The sequence below is a fragment of the Daphnia pulicaria genome, chromosome 12 (genome assembly GCF_021234035.1).
Source record: "Daphnia pulicaria isolate SC F1-1A chromosome 12, SC_F0-13Bv2, whole genome shotgun sequence".
Taxonomy (NCBI): Eukaryota; Metazoa; Arthropoda; class Branchiopoda; order Diplostraca; family Daphniidae; genus Daphnia; species Daphnia pulicaria.
Window position 1 is genome coordinate 227,771 of NC_060924.1, and position 25,807 is coordinate 253,577.

General features: G+C 41.8%; 7 protein-coding genes and 1 long non-coding RNA gene across 10 annotated transcripts; 2 read left to right on the plus strand and 6 right to left on the minus strand.

The window, feature by feature from the left end:
- Positions 1–2,100: 2,100 nt before the first annotated feature.
- LOC124316628 lies at positions 2,101–3,652 on the minus strand. The gene is made up of 3 exons (XR_006911872.1): positions 3,552–3,652; positions 2,190–3,241; positions 2,101–2,118 (listed from the first exon to the last, which is right to left on the minus strand). It is a non-coding gene; the product is annotated as an uncharacterized LOC124316628 (long non-coding RNA).
- A 1,032-nt stretch (positions 3,653–4,684) lies between these two features.
- LOC124316293 (2-(3-amino-3-carboxypropyl)histidine synthase subunit 2-like) lies at positions 4,685–6,878 on the minus strand. Of its 2 annotated transcripts, none has more exons than XM_046782154.1 (8): positions 6,713–6,878; positions 6,438–6,618; positions 6,338–6,380; positions 6,046–6,220; positions 5,540–5,963; positions 5,310–5,460; positions 5,185–5,251; positions 4,685–5,105 (listed from the first exon to the last, which is right to left on the minus strand). In XM_046782154.1, the coding sequence occupies exons 1-8, from the start codon at positions 6,723–6,725 to the stop codon at positions 4,762–4,764; spliced, it is 1,398 nt and encodes a 465-aa protein (XP_046638110.1). In that variant the 5' UTR covers positions 6,726–6,878; the 3' UTR covers positions 4,685–4,761. The 2 variants fall into 2 exon arrangements, with proteins under 2 accessions (XP_046638110.1, XP_046638111.1); XM_046782155.1 differs by having other exon boundaries at positions 6,438–6,621; positions 6,706–6,878.
- A 99-nt stretch (positions 6,879–6,977) lies between these two features.
- Positions 6,978–9,365, minus strand: LOC124316263 (forkhead box protein N3-like). Its single transcript, XM_046782102.1, has 5 exons — positions 9,106–9,365; positions 8,778–9,012; positions 8,292–8,719; positions 7,804–8,221; positions 6,978–7,731 (listed from the first exon to the last, which is right to left on the minus strand). Exons 1-5 carry the CDS (start codon positions 9,184–9,186, stop codon positions 7,391–7,393), a joined length of 1,503 nt encoding a protein of 500 aa, XP_046638058.1. The 5' UTR covers positions 9,187–9,365; the 3' UTR covers positions 6,978–7,390.
- A 185-nt stretch (positions 9,366–9,550) lies between these two features.
- LOC124316611 lies at positions 9,551–13,025 on the plus strand. Its single transcript, XM_046782629.1, has 10 exons — positions 9,551–9,678; positions 9,747–9,952; positions 10,013–10,416; positions 10,478–10,692; positions 11,139–11,291; positions 11,373–11,522; positions 11,597–11,762; positions 11,826–12,240; positions 12,306–12,486; positions 12,553–13,025. The coding sequence occupies exons 1-10, from the start codon at positions 9,623–9,625 to the stop codon at positions 12,821–12,823; spliced, it is 2,217 nt and encodes a 738-aa protein (XP_046638585.1). The 5' UTR covers positions 9,551–9,622; the 3' UTR covers positions 12,824–13,025.
- Positions 13,026–13,110: 85 nt separating this feature from the next.
- Positions 13,111–14,764, plus strand: LOC124316319 (alpha-(1,3)-fucosyltransferase C-like). The gene is made up of 2 exons (XM_046782188.1): positions 13,111–13,470; positions 13,531–14,764. The coding sequence occupies exons 1-2, from the start codon at positions 13,258–13,260 to the stop codon at positions 14,644–14,646; spliced, it is 1,329 nt and encodes a 442-aa protein (XP_046638144.1). The 5' UTR covers positions 13,111–13,257; the 3' UTR covers positions 14,647–14,764.
- Positions 14,765–16,016: 1,252 nt separating this feature from the next.
- On the minus strand, positions 16,017–17,514 carry LOC124316335 (alpha-(1,3)-fucosyltransferase C-like). The gene is made up of 2 exons (XM_046782225.1): positions 17,250–17,514; positions 16,017–17,189 (listed from the first exon to the last, which is right to left on the minus strand). Exons 1-2 carry the CDS (start codon positions 17,409–17,411, stop codon positions 16,107–16,109), a joined length of 1,245 nt encoding a protein of 414 aa, XP_046638181.1. The 5' UTR covers positions 17,412–17,514; the 3' UTR covers positions 16,017–16,106.
- Positions 17,515–18,717: 1,203 nt separating this feature from the next.
- On the minus strand, positions 18,718–20,616 carry LOC124316318 (alpha-(1,3)-fucosyltransferase C-like). The gene is made up of 2 exons (XM_046782187.1): positions 20,336–20,616; positions 18,718–20,275 (listed from the first exon to the last, which is right to left on the minus strand). The coding sequence occupies exons 1-2, from the start codon at positions 20,579–20,581 to the stop codon at positions 19,193–19,195; spliced, it is 1,329 nt and encodes a 442-aa protein (XP_046638143.1). The 5' UTR covers positions 20,582–20,616; the 3' UTR covers positions 18,718–19,192.
- Positions 20,617–20,852: 236 nt separating this feature from the next.
- LOC124316294 (alpha-(1,3)-fucosyltransferase C-like) lies at positions 20,853–25,541 on the minus strand. Of its 2 annotated transcripts, none has more exons than XM_046782158.1 (4): positions 25,318–25,541; positions 24,607–24,851; positions 23,846–24,492; positions 20,853–21,217 (listed from the first exon to the last, which is right to left on the minus strand). In XM_046782158.1, the coding sequence occupies exons 1-4, from the start codon at positions 25,472–25,474 to the stop codon at positions 20,869–20,871; spliced, it is 1,398 nt and encodes a 465-aa protein (XP_046638114.1). In that variant the 5' UTR covers positions 25,475–25,541; the 3' UTR covers positions 20,853–20,868. The 2 variants fall into 2 exon arrangements, with proteins under 2 accessions (XP_046638114.1, XP_046638113.1); XM_046782157.1 differs by lacking the exon at positions 20,853–21,217 and adding an exon at positions 23,328–23,768.
- Between the last annotated feature and the right edge of the window lie 266 nt (positions 25,542–25,807).

Consider the following 25,807-nt stretch of genomic DNA (forward strand, 5'->3'; position numbering starts at 1 on the left):
TGTTTCCATGAGTTTCCCTTTGTCTTCCCCTGTATAAAAGCCCGACGTCTGCCTAGTCCCGGCAGATCGTCACCGGCAGTGTATCCCGCATCAAGGTAAATAAACTATCTTACAAGTCATCCAGTATTGTATTCTCTTGTGTGTATCATCACACCTTTTTGCTTATCTTTCTGGTTCTTTTCTTTTTATACCGAGAGACCGGAACCATCCACGCCCCGATTGAATGGCATGCTCATGTATTAAGCAAACGTGTTAAACAAACGTTATAAGGATATTATAAAGGATAATCATACATGTTCGTAAGTAAGTAAAAATCAGAAACCCATTACCAATTTTAATCATGAGTATATGCTAGTTGATTGGAGTCGTCTTCTAATTTGAAAGTTGTTGCTGTAGATGTTTGAGTGATTGTAGCCTTGCCTTGTGTGAGAAGCCGCGGTGTGTGTGCGATGCGATCTGCATCGGCCACATCCAAGATTAAAGTCATGTGATTATGCGTGTGTACACCATCTGAGATGTTAGCTCTTCCCAATGGAGTGTCGATCAAATCGTTTTCTTCTTGTAGAATTATAGTTTCTTCCACCATGCAGTTCAATACTTGAGTCGATATAGTGCGCATCCACGCACCACTTTCTTATTGTTTCCGGCACGTACAGCCATTTTCCGTCGGCAAATTTCATCGGCATTTCTTCACAACGTTTGGTTTGTGCCATGATCTTACATTCGGCTTCCGTTGTGTCGACTGCACGTTTGTCGGGCAATAACCGCGCACTTTCAATCCATCTTTTCTATCGGTCCAAACAGCGTAGTCTGCGTTTGTTCAGTCGGGCGGCGAATTGGCTGACAAAGTTCGTCATCGATTCGGAGATGTTCTCGTCGTATTGGATCCTTGCAGTTACAAATTGTAGTCTCGAAGGCGACCGCGTAGACGCTCAGCAGTAGAAGGATATAGATAGTCATCCTTAACATTTTGTTTTTGAATGTGGCGATACATCGGCTGAATGGCGCCGTCTGGGTGGAATTATTGTATAGTCAACTCCACCATGTTGTTAATCTTCTTTGTATTTTTGTGGCGAAATGGTGGCTGTCGCTCCAGTTCGGTTTTAATATTCGAAATGCAGCCTTCACAACAACACGCTCTCGAACTCGCGCTGCGATATTTCTATATCCCAGACGACGTTCATTTGTCTGTTAACTTAAAAACAAAAATAGTTTCCTTCCCCGACCAAACTTCTGCGGAAGGAGGAGGAGTGTAATGACTTGTGTGAAGACCTGGCCTACTGCTTGTAGTATAGAGCAATCTACTACGCAGTATCCCAAGGTCAATCTACTACGCCGTACCTCAAGGTCACTGTACTACGCAGTACCTTGATGGCTTTCTCTATTGCACCATCTCACCTGTTGCCTATGCAACTACATCCGGGATTGCGCCACACTCTGCAGTGATGGTGCAATCCCCACCACCTTGATAACTGTCTATAAAAGCCCGACACTCTGTTCATCCAGTAGAGTCGTACCCGGCATTGTAACCCAACAACTACGTTAATACAAATACTTGCAAAGAACACTGTCTCCTCCTCGTTATTTGGTTATCAAGAACTATTGTGTATCATCACATTCCTAAGAGAGAAATTTGAATTTAACAGAGAGAAAACACGAAATATTTGACATTGGTCGCCCGCCAAAATCCTGTGAAGATCTGTACGAGATGGGTCATACAATCAACGGATTTTTTTTAGTCAAAGGAAAGAAGATGATAGAATTACTTTATTGTAATTTATTTTCTAATAAAAAAGGTACGACATATTTTAATTTTATTAGTTATTGTTCTTCTGAATCTTTTCGTTTACAGACAAAGAAAAATGGATTGGGTATGCCTACATAAAGTCGGCGCCAATCTATTTCTACGTAAAACGACACTCTATATTTTTCACACAAGACACTCCGGTTCCATTCGAGTTCACGCTGGTGAATGAGGGAAATGCCATGGAAATACAGGGTTTAAGCATTAAGATCTCTACATAGGGTAGGCCTATTTGTAATATTTCGTGTACCTGTTGCCTTGAATGGCGAATCGTTTCTGGTGACTGCTTCAGGAAGAATAGTTTAAAATTCGATCTGGAACATCACAACGCGGTTTATTCATCAATTCCAATGTCTCAAAAAACAGGAGTCTTCTCCAGAATCACCGCTCTGTTAAACTCCTCTTAACTATTCTCTGTGGTCTCTTGTGAGTGTATGCTTGTACTATTTTTTCAGTGTTTATTGTACTTCAAAGCGTCATCCTTCACAAGAATGAATGAATTTCATATTTCACAGTAGATGCAGTTGTTGGAAATACTGTTAACAATTCCATTTCCTCCAATGACCCCTTGGCAAATACTTTCTGCATGAAATGCACTGATTTATTTCAAACCCACATCCCTACTGTTTCCCTGGCCTCATCTACAACTTATTTTTCATTGTTTTAGATGGAAAGTCCAACTTCATTATTTTTACTCGTATTAACGGTCGTAAGGTCTGAAACGGGCCTTACAACCCAAACTTAACCCCAAAGCTCGGACATGACTTGAAGGAAACGAGAGCCAGTGTCAATAATTTATCCATCCAATTAAATGGTAGGCTCATTTCATTTTTCACAAACACGACCTGAATGTTCAAGTAAAGCTTGATAAACTGATTTTTCCGGTACTTTAGAACTAGACCCGGCATGGATTATACACAATTCATGTTTTTAAAAATAATACTTCATAAGAATGCAGAAGTAGTCCCCAGTTATAAGTATCCCTTAGTTTTCCCCATAGGTACCCAATAATTTAATCCCAAAGCTCGATCATGACTCGGGAGGAAACGAGAGCCAGTGTCATCATTCATCTACCGAATAACTAGTTCTTTTACAAATATAACTAATAGTTGATCAAATGAAGTCATTTGTAAACGTCTGCACTTCATCAACTACAGAGCTAAATGTAAAAGAACTAAAGGCTTAAGTCTACTATCTGCAATTGGTCGAGTGAGCTCTGTTTAACTACCCACTCGACCAACTGAAGAAGGTAGACTGACATAACACTGATGGACGAACGGCATTTTATTAAAGGGAAAATCTGGACTGTGAAGAAGAGTAGCAAGGGTAGGTGCAAGTTCAAGGTTGAGGATGGTATTAATTAGGGCGAGGTAGTCGATCCAGTTACACAAGGTCGGCATTAGCAGATAAGCATGGAGAATCGCCATGGAGGATCATCTTTTAAAAAAAAGAAATCAATGTCACTGTTTGCAATATAAATTAATAATTTGAGAACTCATTAAAACTTTGTTCATGTCAATGTGAACTGTGAAAGTTTACTTTGTCCAGCCTAACTCAATGGTTTAAATTCCCTTTGTGAAAATTATTATGATGAACAAGATTGTGTTAAGATATGACAGTGTGACACATTAACTATTGAAAAAAGAACTCTTTAAGTTATTATACTATACCATAAGAATAATTACTTTAAGTATACCAGTCTAAAAGCAGATTATAATGCAAGAAAATAATTGAACGATGGATTTACCTTACCATTCTACCGATTTAGAAAACCTATCCTAAGTTTGACAAACCGCCTCTCCAATTAACCAGTTTCCTCATAACAATTCATTCTTCACACCCGGACCTGTAAAATAACAGCAAAAGTATTGATTAAGAGAAAATTCTCGTCAAACAATGACGATAGATTTCCGGCAACTGGCGTTTTTCAAAGGTTTTATGGGTGTGTACAAGTTACTTGCCTCAATTTCCCCTAGACTGAGATTTTCTCTTCTCAAATGCACTAAAATAAAAATAAAGAGAAAAAAAAACGATAAAATGAGCATTCAACAATGAAATTATTGTCTTGTTAAAATAATTTGGTACCCGTAAATCTCATCCTGACTAATGGCGTCGCCCCTCTGATAACTGAGCATGTAACTGAGGCGTCCAACGAGATTGACGCAGTTGCTTGCAGACAGAAATACCGCAGCGGTTATCGGCTTTCATTTGTTTCACAGAAACCGGATGAGGTATGGAGTAGTCTAAAATCCTGCGTTGCCATCAAATTTTGTGTCCAAAATGGCCAATCAGCGTAGAGCATCTTTAAAACGCTGTACGCTGATTGGGCCATTTTGGACACAAATTTGATTAATTATCATTTCTTATTTCTTAAACATAAGATTATTAGAAGGAATATGAGAAATTTTTAAATTAAAAAATAAGATTTCAGTTATTTCACTTATGTGGTGTGGAATAAAAAAAAGTTAAAAAAGTTTTATGACAGCGAACGAGTGGCGCTCCTGTCTGTCAATCTAGAAACTTGAATTTAAAAAGAAAATTCCCATTGAGTTTTTTCCTACAAAACACGCACAACTTAATGCGTCGGCAGAGTGAATGTTAAGACCGTCACAAATTGTGCCGCTCCTAGTTGCGCCTGGTCTCAGCTGGAGCGCCAGCACGTTACGACAAGGTCTTCGTCAATTTTAGACGGTAAGTCGGTAGGGTCAACCTAGTACCTACAGGGGGGAGGAAGGGGGTCGAAATTCAGTAAAAAATGTTTAAAAATCTACTGCGTAGTATGTGAACGTCTCCTAATTCGGATCACACAAAAATTTTGCGCCTCAATAGAAAATCTCTCCAATTATTGTCAATGTGATAGAATGCGAAATGATAACAGTGTCATGTAAAAAATCAACATGTATAGGATCAATTAGATTTAGCTTAGAAAATCTGTACAATCCATGATTAGTTACAATTCATTGTGGCACTTCAGATTTCTCCAGAGTGTTGTCTTGATTAATAACCTTTTCGCCTTCACCGCTATAGTTGGCAGCCAATCCTTTTCTTCCTAGGTGAGCAATCCTAACTGGGGTTTCGCCAACGTGAGGCTCAAGACCGCTCCATTCACGCTGCTTCAGGAATGCACTACCGACGGGAAGTACGGTTTGATTCTGATCCCTGAGACAAATATCTCCAGAGCTATTGGAGACACTTTCTTCATTACAGTCCAACCCAACACGATTTAATTGTCCTGAGATGAGCGAAACATCTGTTTCTTGCTCTCTATGAACGCTTTCGAGTGGTACGAAACCACCCCCATCTTTACATGAAAAAGAATTACAAAATATTCATTAAGAAGTACAAATACCAATGGTCAGAAATTAAATCATCTGAAGTACCTGGGAGAAGTTGCCTGAAATCTGTAATGTAATCTCCAGTCCAAGAGCGTGCACTGTTAACGGCAACCTGAAATATAAACACAAATATTAAGGAAAGCTTAACTATCTCCTAAAACACTGTTTACCTCAAATTCGTATGGGGTGATGACTGGTCGATAAAACTCTTTATCATTTATTAGTGAATTTTCCGGACATGCGACTGCGACAAAAACATCAATTTCTGGAAAATTGGCTAACTTGTTTGGATTCAACTTTCCTACGACGAATGTGTAACATCTATCCATAAAACAATGACAAGTTAACAATGGACAGAGACGGAACAAATGAAAAATGATTATTATTTTAAACGACTTACTTTTTCCCTGCATTTTTGGCAAGAACTTTTATGTGTTCGATTATCTTTAAATGATCAGCCACACCTAGGGTAGCCACAAGGATACCAACTAATTGCGCATCTTTGGCTTTCTGTGTCAGGAAGTAGCGTCTTCGCAGTTGTTGATTCACGTTGAAGCACTCTTTTTTTAAAGAGCTATCGATAGGATTGTAAGTAAAGAACGTGCACTTGTTAAGGACGAACATAAGATTTGTCAATGTTAGTCCTTCTTCTCCAATATACACCACTACAAAGTTTTCCAGTGGGGTTCCGGGTGGTAGTAACTGATGGCAAGAACGTCCCGATACTGTTAAATGTTCTGTTGATGGCAGACGTTGGGAAACAACATTTGGTTCGAGATACAACACAGTTTTCTTGAGTGCCAATAGTTCAGTCACTATTCTTTCTGCAATAAATTTTTATGATTTTAAACTTGGTAACTTTTAAAATTTGGTACAAAAGTAGGAAGAATAAGAAAATAAACATACCTGTAGATTGATTATATTTAAGATCAGAAGCAATTATATAATTTTCCTCTTCTGGGAGAACAGTGGCAATTGCAGTAAGGAATGGGTTGACTTCAATATTGACCTTTTCAAAAATGTACAGGACTGGTAGTTTTTCTTGCTGAGATAGACATGCTGGTCCAAAATGTACAAGACCCTGCAATTATGTTGTTCTTTAAAAAGTTTGAAACAAATGCACTATTTCCAATAAACTAAAACTGCTGTATAGCTAATCGAGCTTCTTACAATAGAGAATCTGTTATTTTTTAATTACCTGTGCACCAAGACAGGAAGCAGCCTGAACATCCGCACAACAACTGCCATTTAAAAATAACCAGTTTAATAAATGAAGATAAAATATGAGATAATTTTACCTGCCATAGGAGGTATCGCCTAGAATGTGGACTTCGATTTTGGAAGACAACTCTATTTTAAGTGCTACATCAGGAGCATCTTTTAGCAGTTCGTCTGGGAACTGTAAAGCAATTTTTTTCAAATCCAGTTCTTGAATCCACGAAAGTACTCTTTCTATTTCGTACATGTCCTCAAGTGCACCTTGAAACCAAAAATGAAAGAGAATTAGTTTTATTATTTTATACGGACATTTTGTCGCCAAGGCCACTTGGCATTGGTTTGTCTTTACAAGTACCTGTTGACGACATTATTTAACACGATAACGTCCAAAGAAATAATAAATACTCGAAATTTAACAATGGAAAGTTGAAACACACGTGAGACTTTTTTTTTTGCAACAAAACATCAAAAGCGTCTGCTAAAAAGTTTTCGGCCCGAACACTCTTAACATCTCGGCGCTAGTGTACATTCCAATTTTAACGCGCAATAAAAAGTAAAACTGATTTTTACCTTGATGTACCGCATTCTCATTTGAAACCTGTGTGAACTCTAATGGAATATTTTAAATTGGCCAAAATGTCTCTATCGTATATTTCTGTATATATAATAAGGAGCATTTTTCATCAAGTAATAACAAGGAAGACTAGTCGAAAACCAACTATATAAGCCCAAAACAGGAAAACACGCAAAACTTTCAAACGCGACGCAAATGTTATTTCTGCACGGTTGATGCATAGGGAAGATAAGACAGCTTATCCTTCATTACAACGCGACAGAACCCCTGCGTTGGCCGAGTCCAAGTGATATAAATCAAACAAACATTCACAAACGTTAGACTACCATTCCCGAATCGTATTTTTTTTTCTTCTTTTAACTATTTTTCAACCTAAATTTATCTTTTATTTTAAATATTGCTGAGTGCCAAAGAGAGTGAATAGAGTGTGGTAGTGAAATTAAAAAGAAAGGCTCGATTTTATCTACATTTAGCGCGGCCCCTGCCACGACCACGGCCTCGACCTCTGCCACGACCAAGTCCATTTGATGTTTTGGTCGATTTAGCTGAAGCTGAAGCTCGATTTAGCTTGGCAGGCTTGGGAGATTGACTACTGTCGTTAGAGACGGCTTCAGTGCTACTGATTTCAAGTTCACGAACCATGTCCGGAACATGCTCGGCCAGTTTCTGTTCAATAGGCCGTTCCCTTTTCAAAGGAGGATGAAGCTTTCGCGGTAAGGGTTTGGCAACAGGCCGAGGACTGAAACTGTACGTGTGATCATCAGAAGGAGACGATTGACTACTCGATGATTCGTTGGTTCCTGTAAAAGAAAAGGGGAAAATTTCAAAATTATCAACAGTTTTAAAAATAGAGTTTGATCAGAATTTGATACCTCCACAATCTGATTCGACATGGTTATTGTTCATGAGATGACTTTGTCCCAACGACAACATGGCTTTGGCTGCGTTCACTTCTACGTCAGGATCAGCTATCGTGTTGAAGGCTAGACGACGACTCAGAAAGGGGAAGAGTTTAGGATCAGGCAGATTAGCGCTTGAACGAACGGAGGACGACGACGAAGAAGAAGGCGGAGAAACTGTTTTGTACGTTTGTTTAACAGCGCTCTCTTGCAGCTCTGGAAGATCCTTTGTCTTGATTGGCAAATTGGCTATCAAATTGACAGGTGGAGTTGTTTCTTTCATCAGTTCTTGGATCAGGTCTGCTTTGATGTAGGAAACTTTGCAAAGAGACTGAATCAATTGGGGTCGATGTAGCGGATCAACCATCCAAAACGATCCTTTACTCAAATTCTGTTTATAAAGAATAAAATCAAGTTAGTTGCACTGAAATATAATGGTCAATCATTTTAAAAAAACTCACCAGACCACACTCGACTTTATAGAAACATTTGTTGAGCGATAAATTATGTCGTACAGAATTTTTCCAACCGAGTGGTGCACTTCGATAATAAGGAAAATGTTGAGTTATCCACGAGTAGATATCACGAACAGGCAGGGCTTTGGTGGACGATGATTCTATGGCTAAAAATATTAAGGTAGAGAAGGAGTGGGGTGGCTTGCTGGAGGATTCGTCGCCGTTATTCGAATGCTGAAATGCTGCCTGGTTTAGCGGTTGTGACGACTGAGATGGGGAAACATCCGTGTAACTGAGATTGCTACCATCCCAACTGCTTTCAGTTTCATCACTCTCTAGTGGAAGATTTGCAGGTTCAATTGGCTTAACAACTGCTGACGGTTTCTTCTCCAAAATAATTGTCTTCTGTTCAGCTGCTGCTTTCAAGTTGATGCCTGGATAAATTCTGCATTTTATTAAAGATTCCCAATTGTAAAAGGAAAATAAACATACTCTGAAGGAGATTGGTGTTTTGTAGCCAAGAGAGTGAAGTTAGTTCTTCATCTTGAGTAGGACCCTTGTGGCCATCCTCACCATCCCCGTCTTCAATAACCCGAAGTTCTAGATGGCTAACCGGACACAATTCATTCCTTTCATCACAGCTAGAGCCATCACCATCAGCCAGGACATAAACCTCATGGCCTTGTACAATACAGACTTCTGAATGGTTGTTGTTATCAGAGAAATCCTAAATGAAAAACACAGTTGTGACAAAATTCATTTAAATTCTTGCAGATTTTAAAGACAAAATGGATTTCAAGAAATGGTCGCGGCGTGATACCTGTAGCCCAAGTAAAAGTGTGCCATTTTCCGGTGTCTGTAAGTAAATCCTCTGAGGCCGTCCTACTACACGATTGCTCATTTCTATCACCGCAATTTAAGGCCCTCAAATTGTTTTGATCATTAAAAATGTATCTCTTATTCAGCGTATAGTTCGCTCAAAAAGGCTCGCGAGATATCTTTTCTGATTAGATGTGATCGTAGTGTTTTCAATACGAGAGCACCGTGTGTGTGTGTGTATAAAATGTATTCACTAATTTTTCTGATCACCCCTAGCAACGGACTCGTGGGGACAGGGTTGCGGGGGGAAAAAACACGGATTTATATTTATTTCATATAGTTCTTAAATATATTCGATTAAATAATTTACTTCATGGTAATTTTATGAAGAAAGAAAAGTATTTTTATTTTAAATATTTAATTGTCTTTAATGCTTGACAACTTCGTAGCTGCTTCGCTAGCTAGCCGATGCTTACCTTGTTTACATTTATTTGTGCTCCGAAAAATTGCAAAACGAAATGCACAGATTTATTGCAAACAAATTACTTGTTCCTTCTTCTACGTGTGTTCGAGGGTAAAAGCAAAATGTAACGTTTCACGGTTCTTAAGAATATTTTTAGCAATTTACATTGATAAAACTAGGCTGGACTTTCCCGGAGTATTTGTGCCGTCCACATCTTTTCACGAATACAGAAAAAGTGGATATGTAGACAAAACCCAGAAGAAGACGTCTACCAGAGAGTCCATACGAGATGGTTTGAAAGAGCTCAAACAGGAAATAAGAAATTGGACTGCCGAAGTCAAGGATGGGGTTATGATGGATCCTATTATGGCATTGCCTCTTCCTGGTAATCCTTTTCAGTTATTTTACATGTGTGTTGTTATGACATATCTGTAATTTATTCTAGGGGAAGTGGATGCCCAATGGTTTTTTAACCAAAATACCAATTTTGATGATTGGGTTGTAACGGCTGATAGTGATCATAATGAAGGCCACAGTACCTGCTCATTTGGTGTCAGTCCTGTAGGCAAGGGGCTATTCAGTGGGAATCTTTCAACACAGCTAGTCAAGGATGGAAAAATTAAAAATGCTGGCTACTGTAACATAAAATCAATTCGACCTCTGAAATCATTCAAGCGTGATTCTTTCCACGACTGGAGTGCCTATACCCATCTTGTTCTGAGAGTTAGGGGTGATGGAAGAAGTTACATGATTAACTTAGGATCTGCAGGCTATTTCGATATCAATTGGAATGATCAGTTTCATTTCGCTCTTTACACCAGAGGTGGCCCTCATTGGCAGGTCTCTAAAGTAAGCTTTCTTCAAAATATTTCCCTATATGATCATCATTTAATGCTTCTTTTGTGTGCAGATACCATTCTCAAAATTTTTCATGACCAGCAAAGGTCGTGTTCAAGATCATCAGCAGGCTGTTCCTCTCAATAGAATAACAAGTTTTGGCATTACTGCTGCAGACAAGATCAACGGACCTTTCAGGTTGGAGATCGATTACGTTGGGCTCGAGCGAGATCCCACTCATACGGAAGTTTCTGCCTACGAACAGTACAAGACCCCTTATTTCTATGCTGGATACTAATCGCCGTATGTTTTGTTGACCTGTACATATTTTATCTAAAAAGTGGATCTGCCAATACAAGGCTGACTGTTATATTAGTTATTAGCCTCTGAAAGGAAAATAAATGTTTACATTTTCTGTTTGAAGCACCAAATTAAGAAATAATTTTAATAAAAAAATCAGTGGGTTAATAATAATTTTTTATTTTTAAAAATTTGCGCCGTCGTCAATGTTTGTCCGTGTTCGAAAAGGTGGAAGAGAAAAAAAGGGGTTGAGAAGTAAAAATAAAATCTGTCTGCTTTTCAACGTGGTAGTTGTTTTTCGGCGGGTTAGCCGGTTAGGTCGTGTTTATAGTTTTCAAAAGAAATAATAACAATTGGAATATGCAGAGTAAGTATTTGTTGAATGAAGTCTATTCTATTCACGAATTGTTATTTCATAAATTCATGGCTCGTTTAGATAACGTTAACGTTAGAATGGGAATGCCAGGAATGGCAAATTCCCAACCAAGAATGGTACGTCCTGTTCTTAATCTCAACTACATGCCCAACAACAATAACAATCCACATGGTCTCGCATATCGATATGCAGCCCCAGGAATCAGTTTTCGGTATAAATAATTATGCAATATGAGTGGTGATTAATTTGAAATTGGGCAGCATGTGAAATTACGTGAATCTGATTTTTGCAGCAACAGAGCCCCAATGTATCAACCTGTTTACCAGCACCATACTGAGGATTACCAGCAGCCGTACATGAATGAGGAGTTTTCCAATTACTTTGGGATTCAGAATTCGATGCAGGAGTTGAACTCCCAGACATGGACAGAGTCAGATTACTTGTAAGTCATTACAGTTTGAACGCTAATATAGTTGTGTGACATTTCCTTTACTTTTTTTCGTTCAAAATCAACAGCCAGTATTTAAACGAGAGGGCTGCCCAATCTCAGATGATTTCCCAGAACAACTATCCACCCCAATTTGCTCAGGTCGACCACACCGCTCGATTTCTACAGAGGACCGCAGCCACTGCTCCCCAAGTTGTGCGACAGCCAAAAGTTGCAGCTAGTCAAAAACGTGGGGCAGCACAATTACATCTAAAATAGAACTTAACTAATAATAATTAAAATGAACTTTGAAAAACAGGTAACGCCAATACTGTTTTCAATGCGGGATCAATAACTTCCCAACAGTCTCAGAAAAATGTGAAGAACAATGGATTCGCTAAAGTTCCTCGTCGCCAGAATCAGCCAATGGCTTTGCTACCAGCACCGAAACCAGCAAATCACCGCACAGCAGATAAGCCGGTACAAAAGAAGCCCCACATGATTCCATTGAAGCAGCAGCAGCAGAAATTCCAACCAGAAACCAAAGGGAAACCGAATCAAATGCAAACGAACAAGACGCAACTGACCCAACAGTCACAGGTGGAGGTGATTAAGAAAGAATTGGCGTACAAGGGCAAAGTTGAACGTGACCGTGTGCTAGTCGGTACTATCCCAAAGCTTGTCAAATGGCGTTCAGCTCGCCACAAGATTCCGCCTGTCTACGGGACTGTTGGTAAATAGCCTTTGAATCCAAACCCAATAACAATTTGTACCGTTTAATTTTTAATAAATACTTAGGAATCATCGATGAAAGGAGCAATGTGGTGGATGAGAAACTGAAAATTGAGGATCAGTTTATCCTTTGCGACTTGAAGCAGTGGAATTGTAACGCTGAACCGTTGGTGAAAGAGCTGATGGAATGCGTAGTCTACACATCCGAGCATCGCCAGCCAATCTTTTCTATCGGACAGTGCGTCAGGTAATTATTAACAAATATTTCTGAAATGACAGTCAGTTTGTATAATTTCTTACCTTTTTTCTGTAGGGTTGTTGGCCGCTTCATACCGAACAATGAGCTGTTCCAGGTCCTCAAGATCCGCTTAGCTGATGAAAGTGACCTCAACTATTTGTCGTGTGTGGTCAATAGCCAGGCATTCAAACCCGACAAGTCCTTGGACCGTAGTCTTTCAGCTCCATCTACTTTCGATGCCAGTCATGAAGAAGAACCGGTGAATTCTACGAAAGATTCATATCCCGTTCTTCAGACCACTCCGGCTCCTACTGCAGACACTGATTATCTCTTCCAGCCTTACTAAAGTATCGTAGAGATTCATTTCTTCACGTTTATTCCGTCCTTTACATTCCCGTGTTCCTCAAGTCAGCCGTTGGAAGCGCCTCCTATTTTTTGGTTCAAAACTTGTGTCCAGTTAACGGCCCCTTTTTGTTTGAGTTTATTTTGGATTTTTGTCTATTTCTAGACACTCATTTGTGAATTCCAATACAAGGACTTTTGCAATAGTCGAGTACTGGGATTAAGAGGGGGGAGAAATAATATACCTGTTTCATTTTATTTTACAGTCCTGGGTGTTGAGACTGGGCGTGCGTTGCGTGAAAGCAATAGCTTCAGGGCTTTACTCTTTTTTTCTTTTTTCCCTTGGCTGAAATATCAGAAAGGGACAGTGAAAAGCACACGAGAGTTAGTCTCGTCTTGGCGTTGGCGACGTGAGAAGCTCACGAAAGGGGAAAAAAAATGAGTAAAAGTAAAATGAAAATGAATCCGTCGCTGGGTGTGATATTGCATCGGATCTGGGCGGTAGCATTGCGGTCCATCCCGACGAGATTCTCATCCATTTTCAACTTTGTCGGTTGCCTGGCAATGTGTTACCTACTCGCCACGGCCATCGGCTTTGTTTCGAGAAGCAACGACGACAACAGCGTCATTCAAACCAATGACATTTTGCAGGTAAATCTCGACTAGTTTCAATCAATTCATTTATTGTCTAACACTGTCAATTTTAATTAGGAGGATATCCAGGTGCAGGAGGAAATGGTGGCTGCAAAGAAAGAACCGGAATCGCCACCGAAAACGATTTTATACTGGACGCCGTACTACAACCGGACAGATTTCACAGTCGGATTGGGACAGGATCCGTTCATCAAATTCGGATGTAAAGTGACCAATTGCATTGCAACTGCCGATCGGAAACTTTTAAATCAAAGCGACGCCGTCATCTTTCACGCGCTGCAGGTGAACAGTCGAGACCTTCCGGCTCATCGGCATCCGCACCAGCGCTTCATTTTCTTCCTGTACGAGACGATTCCCAACACGTCCGTCCCTTGCGTCGGGAAATGTTTGCCCTCGAGCCAATACACTCCGCACTATTTCAATTGGACGATGACACACCGGAGGGACTCGGATGTTTACGTGGCCGAACCTTACGGCGCCATTGCCCCCAAATATTGGACCCTTCCAGCCCAGTTGCCGGATGAATTACCGCCCGACACTCTTCCGGCCAATCCGGCCGTCCTGCTCAACCGGAAGTATCCGCATTTGGCCAACCGGACCAAGATGGTGGCCTGGTTCGCCTCCCACTGCCCTACGCACAGCCAACGCGAAGATTACGTCAAGGAATTGGCCAATTTCGTCCAGGTGGACATTTATGGCAAATGCGGAACGATGGAATGTCTTCCGCGCAACAGCCACCGCTGCGAGAGTTTGCTGGACGATTACAAATTCTATTTGGCGGCCGAGAATTCGCTGTGTCCGGATTACATCAGCGAGAAATTCTACCGGGCCCTGACCAACGACATTGTGCCCATCGTCTACGGCGGTGCGGATTACGCGGACTACGCCCCTCCGCACTCGTTCATCAACATGGCCGATTTCGCCTCGCCCAAAGACTTGGCGGCCTATTTGAATCTGCTGGCCAGCAACGAGGCCCTGTACATGGAATATTTCCAGTGGAAGAAACACTACGCCGTCGTCCGCTCGCCCAAAAAGGGATGGTGCGACCTGTGCGCCAAACTCAACGATCCAAATTCCCAATCGCAAAGCAAAAGTTACGAGGACGTGGCCGAATGGTGGGTCCGAAAATTGCCCTGCTATCCAGGCTCCTCTTTCCTTTCGAACCACATGTGATGACACACAAATCTAGAGCCTTATTAGTTCTTTCCATCAAAATTTAAATGTACCTATTGATTTTTAAAATGTTTGAATTGAAATTGATGCGAGGTAGAAATAAGAGACGTATACCGTTTGTTCTTGTGAATGCTTCTTTTGATGGGTGCGATGAACTCTCAGCCAACAAAGGGGTACCGACCACCAGGGTATTTCTGACTTGGGAAACATTGAAGGTTATAGTCCAAAGACTTTCAAGGGGAACTCAAAAGTTGGCCAGCAGCTGTTGCAGGGGCGATTAGCTCGGGTTTTGAGCGGAGCCGAAAAGAAAAGATGTATCCACTTAGTGAAATACTTGACCGCTGTTTGAACTCATGTATGGCATAGTAAATAGATAAATCTAAAAGGAAAAAGAAGAAAAGGGCTAATTTGTATACAAGAATTCGCCGTTATTGTATTATTCAACACGCGTGTAAAACAAACATTACGCGGTAGATAATGCATACGGCTGCCCATTTGAATTATTACCATCACCGTAAGGAGGATGAACAAACGGATGTTCATGAGGGAAAACAATGAAAAGAATAAAAGTAGTTATACGAATTTACTAGATAATGATTTTAACTGAGTGGACGGTTAACTGCGGAGCCATTCCGCGGAGGGTTATTTGGCGATGAAAAATCGACGGTTGCCAATCCGCCCAGTTTTATGAACCAAAATTGGTGGCCCATGATTTAAGTGATAGAAATAACCAGTCGGATAGTAGATCGGGTAGACAAATTTCCTTGGGGTAGCAGGCCAATCTAATTGGAATTATTAATTAATTTGGAGTTTAAATTGAAATAAAAAAAATAGAATTTTACTTTGTGGAAGATCTTGTTCCGGGTGATACCCTTGCAATTTGTGGAGTAGCGAATGCATCATTGAATGATGAGGATAGATTTCGTGGTCCAATGTCGCAGATTGAACAACATCTTGGTGATTCCCTTGACTACCAACAGCCATGGAAACGAGGATGAAACAACTAGACAACAGCCAGCGAGAAAACATTTTACTTGAATGGCCTTTTTCCTAGCTCTTTACATAGTCCAGGTCAGGAATATAGGCCTGAAATTATACCTGCTGGCCTATATTCCCAGAACTGGTCTGGACATCTTTCCATATACCTGAATTCTGATGATAAGACAGCTGATGACCGTGGTGACCTTATAAGGGCATTCACACCAGATTTTATTGGTTACGTCAACTCTCGAGAGGGAATGCATCCCCTTCCGGAATGTTTACTATCCCAAGTTAACCAAAGATTCCCTTTCCAACTTAACTTTATTCAATACCTTTTTAAGCTCGTACTTTGACCCCAATAGCCTTACAACTTGTACAAGAAACATATGCAAATGTTAACCAGTGTATTTAGAATTATGTGCATGACTGATATTCACTCACAGGGAATAATTCAATTAGAAATTAAAAATTAAAATAACTTATAATGATCTGATTAGTGAAGTGATGTAAGACGATCCTGGCAAACAAGGGGAGTCATCGTACCACCATTTAGCCACACTTGCGTAACTTTTACTGGCCAACATTGGATCGTTTAATTTGGCGCATAAATCACACCAACCATTCAACGGTTTTCGTATCACCTCGTAATCTTTTTTCCAGTCGAAATATTTGCTGTACAGGGCGTCGTTGTTGGCCAGGAGGAGCAGGTACTCGGCCAGTTCTTTTGGCGATTTGAAATCGGCGATGTTGACGTAAGAATTGGGCGGGGCGTATTGGGCGTAATCAGCTCCGCCGAACACGACGGGGACGATGTCGTTCATCAGCGCCCGGTAAAACTTTTCCGTGACGTAATCGGGGCACAGGGAATTCTCAGCCGCCAAATAAAATCGATAATTCACCAGGACTTTTGTGTCGCAGCGAGGATCGTTGTAGGGCAAACACTCGAGCGATCCGCATTTGCCGTAAATGTCCACCGGAATAAATTCGGCCAATTTCTTGACGTAATCTTCCCGTTGGCTGTGAGTTGGGCAATGCGAATTGAACCAGGCCATCAACTTTGTCCTTTTGGCCAATTCCGGATATTTCCGAGTGAACAAATCTTCCGGTTTCGGCGGACGTTCGCCGGCCGTTAACTTGGGTGGAAGTTGGTTGACAATTTGCTTATCCTTGCGCCGTCTTAATGCCCCGTATGATTTGCTCAGGTAAACATCCGAGTCTCTCCTGTGCGTCATTGTCCAGTTGTAGAAATGCGGCTGAGCGAAAAATGGTAGGTGGTAACCACCTGGAAGCGTTTCGAAGAGAAGCATAATGAACCGCTGATGAGGTAATCGATAAGTGGGCAGGTCGTGTTCTAAATAATCGCCGGCGTGAATGATGACCCCGTCGCTGCGATTGAATAAACTGCGGTCGTTGGTGGCGATGCAGTTGCTGATTTCGCATCCGGCATCGACGAACGGCTGCCGTCCGAATCCGAACGTCATGTCCGTTTGATTGTAAAATGTGTTCCAGTACAGGACGATTTTCGGTTGGCTTTTCACCTGGACCTTTTCCACTTGTCTCGTCTAGAAATTAATTACGTGTCACATGTAATTTATAGTTTAATGGCTATTTAGTTATCTTACCTCCCTAGTTTCTCTGATGGGCTGGAAACTGATTGAATCGAATTGATTGGGCAGTGGCGACGTACGGCCGCCATCACGACGAATCAAAGCGGCCAGGAAGAAAACGATTGCGATTGCCACTAAAATAATTTTTTTCGCCAAACTCAATCGCGTGAATTTCATAATGTCGAGAACAATTGAAACAAAAAAGAAAAAGACTTTGAATTCACAACCGAGTCAAGTGCACCCACTGACGGCGAGTGTGGCTGCACACAAACGTGAAATGAATTCCCAACTGGGAAAAGGGATGAGCAGACAAATGGCCCTGCCCCTTTTCACGACATCTCGGTATTAACCCAAAAAAGCCCTGCGGAGGTATCCCATAACAAGTCCGTAGTGAATTCAACTCACATCAAAACAGGTAGAAAAACACAAAGTTGAATTTGAATTTCTTCGCAACATTCTACCTGGCAATCCTAGCTATGTACCCGTATAAGCGTACAGCACTCTGTGTGTGACACGTCACTTTGGTCATTCCCGCCTGATTTAGCTATGTGTACTGTCGTCTCCTTTTCTTTTTTGCTCGTCTCTGCTGGGCAATAAATCATTCGGCTGGGCGGTTGACGCCAAAAGACAAAAAGAAGAAAAAGGTTCCAGTCAACTCTCGTTTCTTATTCTTAAACAATGTCCTTGAATCTGCCATCTGATTTTAAAAAGGTTCGTTGGTCTCTTAGCATATTTGTGGCTTATATTTTTAGAGTCTCTTGTGTGTTGTCATTATCCGCGTATTCTTAACGATTTCACCGTGAAACAAAGAAGAAGCCAAAGAAGAAGTTGGAATCGTTAAAAAGGATATGACGCAACTGCATAAAGTTGAAAGTGGAAAAAGCAAAGGATGGCCATCACGTATAGCCATAGATATAATTATAACCTCCATTATAATATGACCTTTTGTCATTCCAAGGGGCCATATAATCTTATAGCCAACTCCACCGGATGACTTGACAACTGCGAGATATAACAGACGAAAAGGGGGGAATGTTTTACCTTTGGTTGCGGTCGTGAAATAAAAGAACAATGACCGTGCACGAATATCTTATTCAAATCAACTTTTTGACTTTGATGGTATACAGGATAATGTATTCCCAATGCGATTCGCCGAGGAATGCTATTGCTAGGCTATATCGAATCATGGCGTTGAATTCCTAAATACCTTTTACTTGACAGATGGGCTGAGACCATGAAGTTCTCAGCGGGAATCGGAGACTTTTTTCGGGATATGTGAAACGTGAAACATGCGCATTGCGCGCGCGTACAACCCTCTCTCAAAAGGGCGGTAGAATTTTCGTTATTTTTCAAATTGTTTCACGCTGGGCTCATTCACGAAGATAGTCGCAGATGGCGACTGTGTGAGTCTATAACCTTGAAAAAGGTGAATATCTCACGAGGAAATTCATATTCTCAGAATGTCGTGAAAGGCGGCGGCAGGTAAAGTAACTTGTGTTTATTATCCGCTATTGTATTATTATACCCGTTCTCTACATATTGAACTGACAACCTCCCGCAAATTAGCAACACAGAACTAACAAATTTTCTTTTTCTAAAGAATTGTTGGCCATCAAATTCGTGTACGTTTTTGGGCGGAATAATAAAAGTTGATTTTCAGTCGAGTCATCAAGTCTAATGCGTTCGGTAAACATATTTCTCGAGGAAACTATAAATGTTGCCCTTCAGGGAGGTGAAGCGCATCCATTTTTATTAGTTTGTCTACTGAATGTTTCCTGTGTAAAGCCCACACAAAATAATAGATTTTCTTTATAATGACGGCTAATTTTTACAAATGACTTCCAAAACATATTTTCTAAAAATTCCAAGGCCTTAAGACATATCGCATTTTTTATTATTATTTTAAAATTAGAAAAACCAAATATGCATATCAACAAATTTAAATCAAACGGAATAAATTACTGAATATGATTGAGAACAGTTTTAATAAAAGATTCGCCGGGGTAACAGGGCACGTCGTCGTACCACCACTCGGCTATACTTTCGTAAACTTTGGCCGGCTCCTGCGGATCGTTTAATTTAGCGCACAAATCGCACCAGCCATCCAGCGGACCCCTCAACACGTCATAGTCCTTTTTCCAGTCAAAATATTTGAGGTAAAGAGCCTCGTTCTTGTCCAGCAACAACAAATACTCGGCCAGCTGTTTGGGCGAGGCGAAATCGGCGACGTGGATGTAAGAATGCGGAGGAGCGTAGGCGGCGTAATCCGCACCGCCGTACACCACCGGAAGAATGTCCGTTTTGAGGGCCCGGTAGAATTTCTCGCTGACGTAATCGGCGCACAGGGAATTCTCGGCCGACAGGTAGAATTTGTACTCGTCCAGCAAGTTGTTGCACCTGTCGCTGTTCTTGGGCAGACACGTCAAATTGCCGCAGTTGCCGTACACGTCGACGGCCATGTACTTGCCCAGCTCGTTGATGTAATCCTCCCTCCGCCCGTGCGTTTTCTGATTGGAGCAGAACCAGGCCAGCAGTTTGTCCTTTTTGGCCAGTCGCGGGTGATTGGTGACGTGTTCCATCAGTTTGGCCGGGGCGATGGGCCGTTGGCCCGGCGGCAGAGCCGGCGGAAGTTGTTCCAGCAAAGGCGACGAGGCTTTCCGGCGGATTTTGCCGTACGGTTCGGCGCAGTAGACGTCGGAATCTCTGCGGTGCGTCATGGTCCAGTTGAAGTAATTGTCGACGGCCCTGGAGAAGTAAACGGCGTAGTCACGGGCCAGCGGCAGCGTTTCAAACAGGTAGAAAATGTAGCGCTGGTGGTCCAGCCGCTTGGACGGCAAGTCGCTCAAATTGAACTGGCCGGCGTGGAAGATGACGGCGTCGCTTTGTTCCAGCAGAGTCCGATCGCCCGTCGCCCAGCAATTGGTGACTTTGCAACCGGCCTTGATGAACGGCTCTTGGCCCATCCCGAAAATCATGTCCGGTCGATCGTAATATCCCGTCCAGTACAAAATTCGTTTAGGTTCTCGATTGGTTTCAACATCCTTTTTATCAAATTTTAATCAAATTATAAAATAGGAAATGGAATGATTTGGTTAAATTACCTGAATTATTTCTGGTAGGAAAGTGTTGAGTTCCGGAAGGCCTAGCAGATTACTATTGTCGATGATTGGCTGATTTTGGCTGGTGCTGACGACCAGCAAATAACCGACACAAACGATGAAAAACAAAAAGATGAAATTCCTTGGCCGGCCTAGTCGAGTCACCAGTGCGGCGATGGAAGACTCGAAATAAGTTTCGCGGGAGGAACAATTTGAATAAGCGAGTCCGAGTCCTAACCGAGATCTCATTTTAGCCCGGCGGTCGGCCAACGACTGACTCCTGTGTCTCCACACTCCAGCAGCACTCTAGCTGTTGCGTGTGATGGTGCGGCAACAACGCCAGCAGAAGCAGTCGCCCATATTACATCGGCAAAGTGGCATCATTGGCTTATTCTGGCAACTTTGGTTGGTCTCTGTTATTGAGCTCGTAATCAATACTGGACGAGTAGACAAACAATTGCAACGGGAGTGTTTCAAGTTCTTTGATTTTATTTTTAGTCAGCTGGCAACTGATGGCAAAAAGTGGAATTATCATGTCATGAAATTGGAGGTGAGGCTACACAGTACGATTGATTTTCCCACCAGTCAGTCATGTTCGGATAAGTTTTCGGTGGCAATTTCTTGTTGTGTAAAGATGCGCACAGGTGACACATGCCAATGTTGACGTCCTTTTGCTTGTAGCGGGATTCAAAGTGAGGTTTCCACCAAAAGTATTGGTTGTACAGCGTGTCGTTCCGGTCGAGTAAAATCAGGTAATCGGCCAATTGCCTCATATTTTCAAATTTTGCCGCGTTGATGAAGGAATGTGATGGCGCCATCTGGTCGTAGTGATCGTGAAGGCCGAAAACGATCGGGATCACCGGACGTTGGAACATCCCGAAAAACCTTCAAGTATTTAAAAAAATTGAATTATTTTTCGGTGAAAATCAATTAAACAAAATTACTTTTCACTAATGTAGTCGCGACAAAGCGAATTCTCGAGGGCCATGTAGAATTTGTAATTTTTGCCGGCCATATCCCGACACTCTTCGCTCGAATTGTTTTCATCCTCTCGCTTCGGACACGTCAGATTTCCACAAACACCGTAAACGTCGACTTGAATGTATTTCTGAAGTAGGCTGACCATTTGAAGTCGATTGCTATGAGCTCCGCAGTTGGAAACCATCCAGGACGCCATTTTCGTCTTCCCGGCCGCATAATTCACTTTTTGATTGGACATTAATTGCTTCAATTGGTCCTCACTCGGATGAAGGGGGACCTTGCCAGTGGGTCTCACATAACCGTAAGGCATGACCATGTCCGAGTCCCATCGATAAGTCAAGGTCCAGTTAAAGATATTCCCCAATGAACTCGTGTGCATTGGCAAGTATTCCGGCCATCCAGCGGATTCCAAAAGCCAGAAAACGTAGCGCTGCTGAGGTGTTCGTCGTTTGGGCAAGTCGTTTGGCTTCCAGCTGCGCATGTGGAAAATGACGGCGTCGTAGTCGTGGACGTCCGTTCGGTTGGTCGAAGTTTCGCACTGCCAGACGGGACAGCCCCATTTGCGGAAGGCGTCGCGGCCAATTCCCAGCCGGAAATCAGGGATACCCAAATACTAAAATCAAAATCGTAATTTTATTGACGTGTCGTCTAATATAGGATTTCTGATTTCATTGATCATATTATAGTTTATACGGTGTTCCAGAATAAAATTCGTTTGAATGGAGGATAAGCCTCATCCGCCATTTTTTCCTGCTCATATCTTTCCACCAACCCGTACCGCCGTTCGCCAGTCATCACATTACGTTCACCTGCGGTCCCATTTTCAAATTTCGCCAAAGCCAGGTGTTGGATAGCGAACGTCATTTGTTCTGCAGATGTAAAAACATACAATTAGTAATAAAACTTCCAACACGCATTAAAACATTCAAACAGCGCTTGACAAATGAATCAAATTGTTCCCGAGCAGATCCAATAAAACATCATAGACCTCAATTCAATTTAGGCCCTATAGGCCTAATTTAGTTTTGCGATCAAAAAATGAATAATAGAAAAACATATGAACTCCCCGCTGTGTGTCTGCAACTCTGCATAATGTTTGTAAGTATTTTGACGGTCTTATTTTTACCATCACCATAATACATCCACGACGAGTTGGTTAATCGAATGCTGTCCATATAATATAAGCGGAGGAGAACCTATTACCTAATGCCCGTTTGTTGACGACGACCAGCATTACGTAACTGAGGCAGATGAATAAGCAAAAGCAGAAAAGGATTTTCCTCGGCTTATTCTGTCGTGTCACAAATGCGCCAATCAAAGATTTGCTATTGTCAGCAATAGACAAACAAGAGGAAGCGCAGAGTTGAATTTTAGATCTCATCTTGGCAGCACAGCTCTGCAGTTATTGAATAACGAAAAGACACTATACAACCGTGCTATTAGCTCTTGCTGTGTCTGCTGTCACTTTTAATTAGGGAAGAAGTCGGGTTGGTGGCGCACAACTAATACATATAGCACGTGATAGTTATAATGGCAAAGCTAGTTGGTACTGTGAGTTGACTTCTAACACTGCACAGTTCTAGAAACGCTCGAGTTACACCTTGATGACGATTGCGGAAATACAATTAGGCTACATTAATCACGTACTATGAAATCCGATGAAATCATTCATCTTTCATACGTGCCTTATAACAACGCCAAACGTTCAATAAAGTACATTTTATAGACATGCACTCAAATATGAAGTCTGCATGACATCATTCTCAATCAATCAGCATAGGCCGGCCTACTTCCATATTTGATAGATAGATATATAAATTTTGCGCAATGATCTGCTATACAGTGCGCAACAGTATCAGACAGAAGTTGCCTATTATGAAGAACTATAGAATGATGAATTTAAGACCAGAATCATGAATTTAATAGGAAAACTCTATATACGACAGCAGTCTAATCCAATTAGCCTACTACATACTGTTACTCAAACTAAAATTAATCGAATTAACCGCACAAACAATTGCAACGGGAGAGTTTCAAGTTACTTGCTTTACTTGAGTTTATTTAGGCCTATTCATCTGACAACTGGCAAGAAATGGAATTATTATGTCATGAAATCGGAGGTGAATCGACGCAGGTCGATTGTTCTTCCCACCATTGGTTCATGTTCGGATAGACTTTCGCTGGCAATTTCTTGTTGTGTAAAGAAGCGCACAGGTGACACATGCCAATGTTGACGTCCTTTTGCTTGTACCGGGATTCAAAGTGAGGCTTCCACCAAAAGTACTCGTTGTACAGCGTGTCGTTTTTGTCGAGGAGGATCAGGTAGTCGGCCAGTTGCGTCATATTTTCAAATTTTGCCGCGTTGATGAAGGAATGCGATGGCGCAATTTGGTCGTAATGATCGTGAAGACCAAAGACGATCGGGATCACCGGACGTTGGAGCATCCCGAAAAACCTTTAAATTCAATCGAATTCAAAATTTAAGATTTAGCCTAATTGAATCAGATATTTTTCGGCCGACGTGTTACATACTTTTCGGTGATGTAGTCACGACACAGCGAATTCTCGAGGGCCATGTAAAATTTGTAATTTTGGCCTGTCATGTCCCGACACTCTTCGCTCGAATTGTTTTCATCCTCGCTCTTCGGACACGTGAAATTTCCACACTCGCCGTAAACGTCGATTTGAATGTATTTCTTCAGTAGGCTGACCACTTCTTGCCTACTGCTACGACCTCCGCAGTTGGAAACCATCCAGGACGCCATTTTCGTCTTCCCAGCCGCATAATTCACTTTTTGATTGGACATTAATTGCTTCAATTGGTCCTCACTCGGATGAAGGGGGACCTTCCCGGTGGGTCTCACATAACCGTAAGGCATGACCATATCCGAATCCCATCGATAAGTCAACGTCCAGTTGAATAAGATTTTCCCCAATGAACTCGAGTCCCAATATTCTCGCCATTCTGCGGATTCTAAAAGCCAGAAAACGTAGCGCTGCTGAGGCGATCGACGTTGGGGCAAGTCGGTGGAGTTCCAGCCGAAAATGTGGAAAATGACGGCGTCGTAGTCGTGGACGTCCGTTCGGTTGGTCGAAGTTTCGCACTGCCAAACGGGACAGCCCCATTTGCGGAAGGCGTCGCGGCCAACTCCCAGCCGGAAATCGGGGATACCAAAAAACTACAATACAATCAAAATCGTGTCATTATTGAGAAAGATCATAGCGGTTGATTCAAATCAGCCATTTAGAAAATGGCGACAAATGACGAGACGAAAATGCGTTATGTAATATACATCATTCCAGAATAGAATTCGCTTGAAAGGCGCTGCTGAGACTGCTGCTGATGGGTCATGGGCCAGCAATTCGTCCTGCTCGTCGTATCGCTCCACCAGTTGGTACCATTCGACGATGCTGGGCATCACGACGTTATGGGGTTCACCCAGCACGGTCTCATTTTTAAATTTCCCCTCGAATGGTTCCCGGTTCAGAAATGACAGATTGCCTTCCATCACGGCCATCAAGAGTTGCTGGATTCTTTCTGTCGATGGAAACATAAACCTTTAATGATTGAGCGGGCGGAGAGCTAGGACATATACATCAGTCGTGGCTGAAAGTTTGTATACCTTGTGCTCAAATATACGCCTTTTTACTCTGTAGCCTATTGGCGGTTAGTGTGAGCCTATCACAAGAGAAAGGGGTTGTTATTTGTGCGCATTTTCCCTTGTTAACCCAAACCCCTCTACCCCCTCTTTAGTTAACTCTACCCCTTAAAATCACTAACTATTTTACCGCGATGCGGCAGACGGTTAAGCAACCCTTTTATATCTGATGCTAAATGAATAGAGAATAAGGTTGATAGACGAATTCTATCAATCGCCACTATTCTGTCACATCACCGTTTAATTCTAGAACTCTTGCTAATCTAGCGTTCGTTAATTTCCTTTAGCGTTTTGAGCACAAGGTATATATAAACTTTTAGCCACGACTGTATATACGTGTAGTACCTGATCTTTTTCGGTTGTTGTTGTCAAACAGCACGTAATAACTGACGAGATAAGTGAAGCAGAGCACTATGAAGATGACAGCAAGGAGACGACGATTCCTCCTGCTGGGCGAGTCAGTACCGGAAGCGGAGCAGAGTTCCTGCTGGATTCGAATCATTCGTATTTCGACAGGCCGGCGATCGAGAGACGACAACCGGCGGGTGTATATTATTATATGACACTCTATTGGGCTATGCTATACTACTGAGACTCTACTTTTCAGCAGCTGTGTCGACGTAATACCCGCACATGCTGCTCAGCTGCTGCAGTGGGCTTTGGAATAAAAAGAAAAAATAATTTTTATAGTCGTCAAACTATATAGGTGAGAGTTGGATTGCCTCGTAAATGTGGCCACCTGAAAATGATTGATAGCGCCAGATAGAGCCATAATAAAAAAAAAATGAAAAAAAAAAAAAAAAAAAAAACAAGTCCGTGACGTGGAATGGCCCTT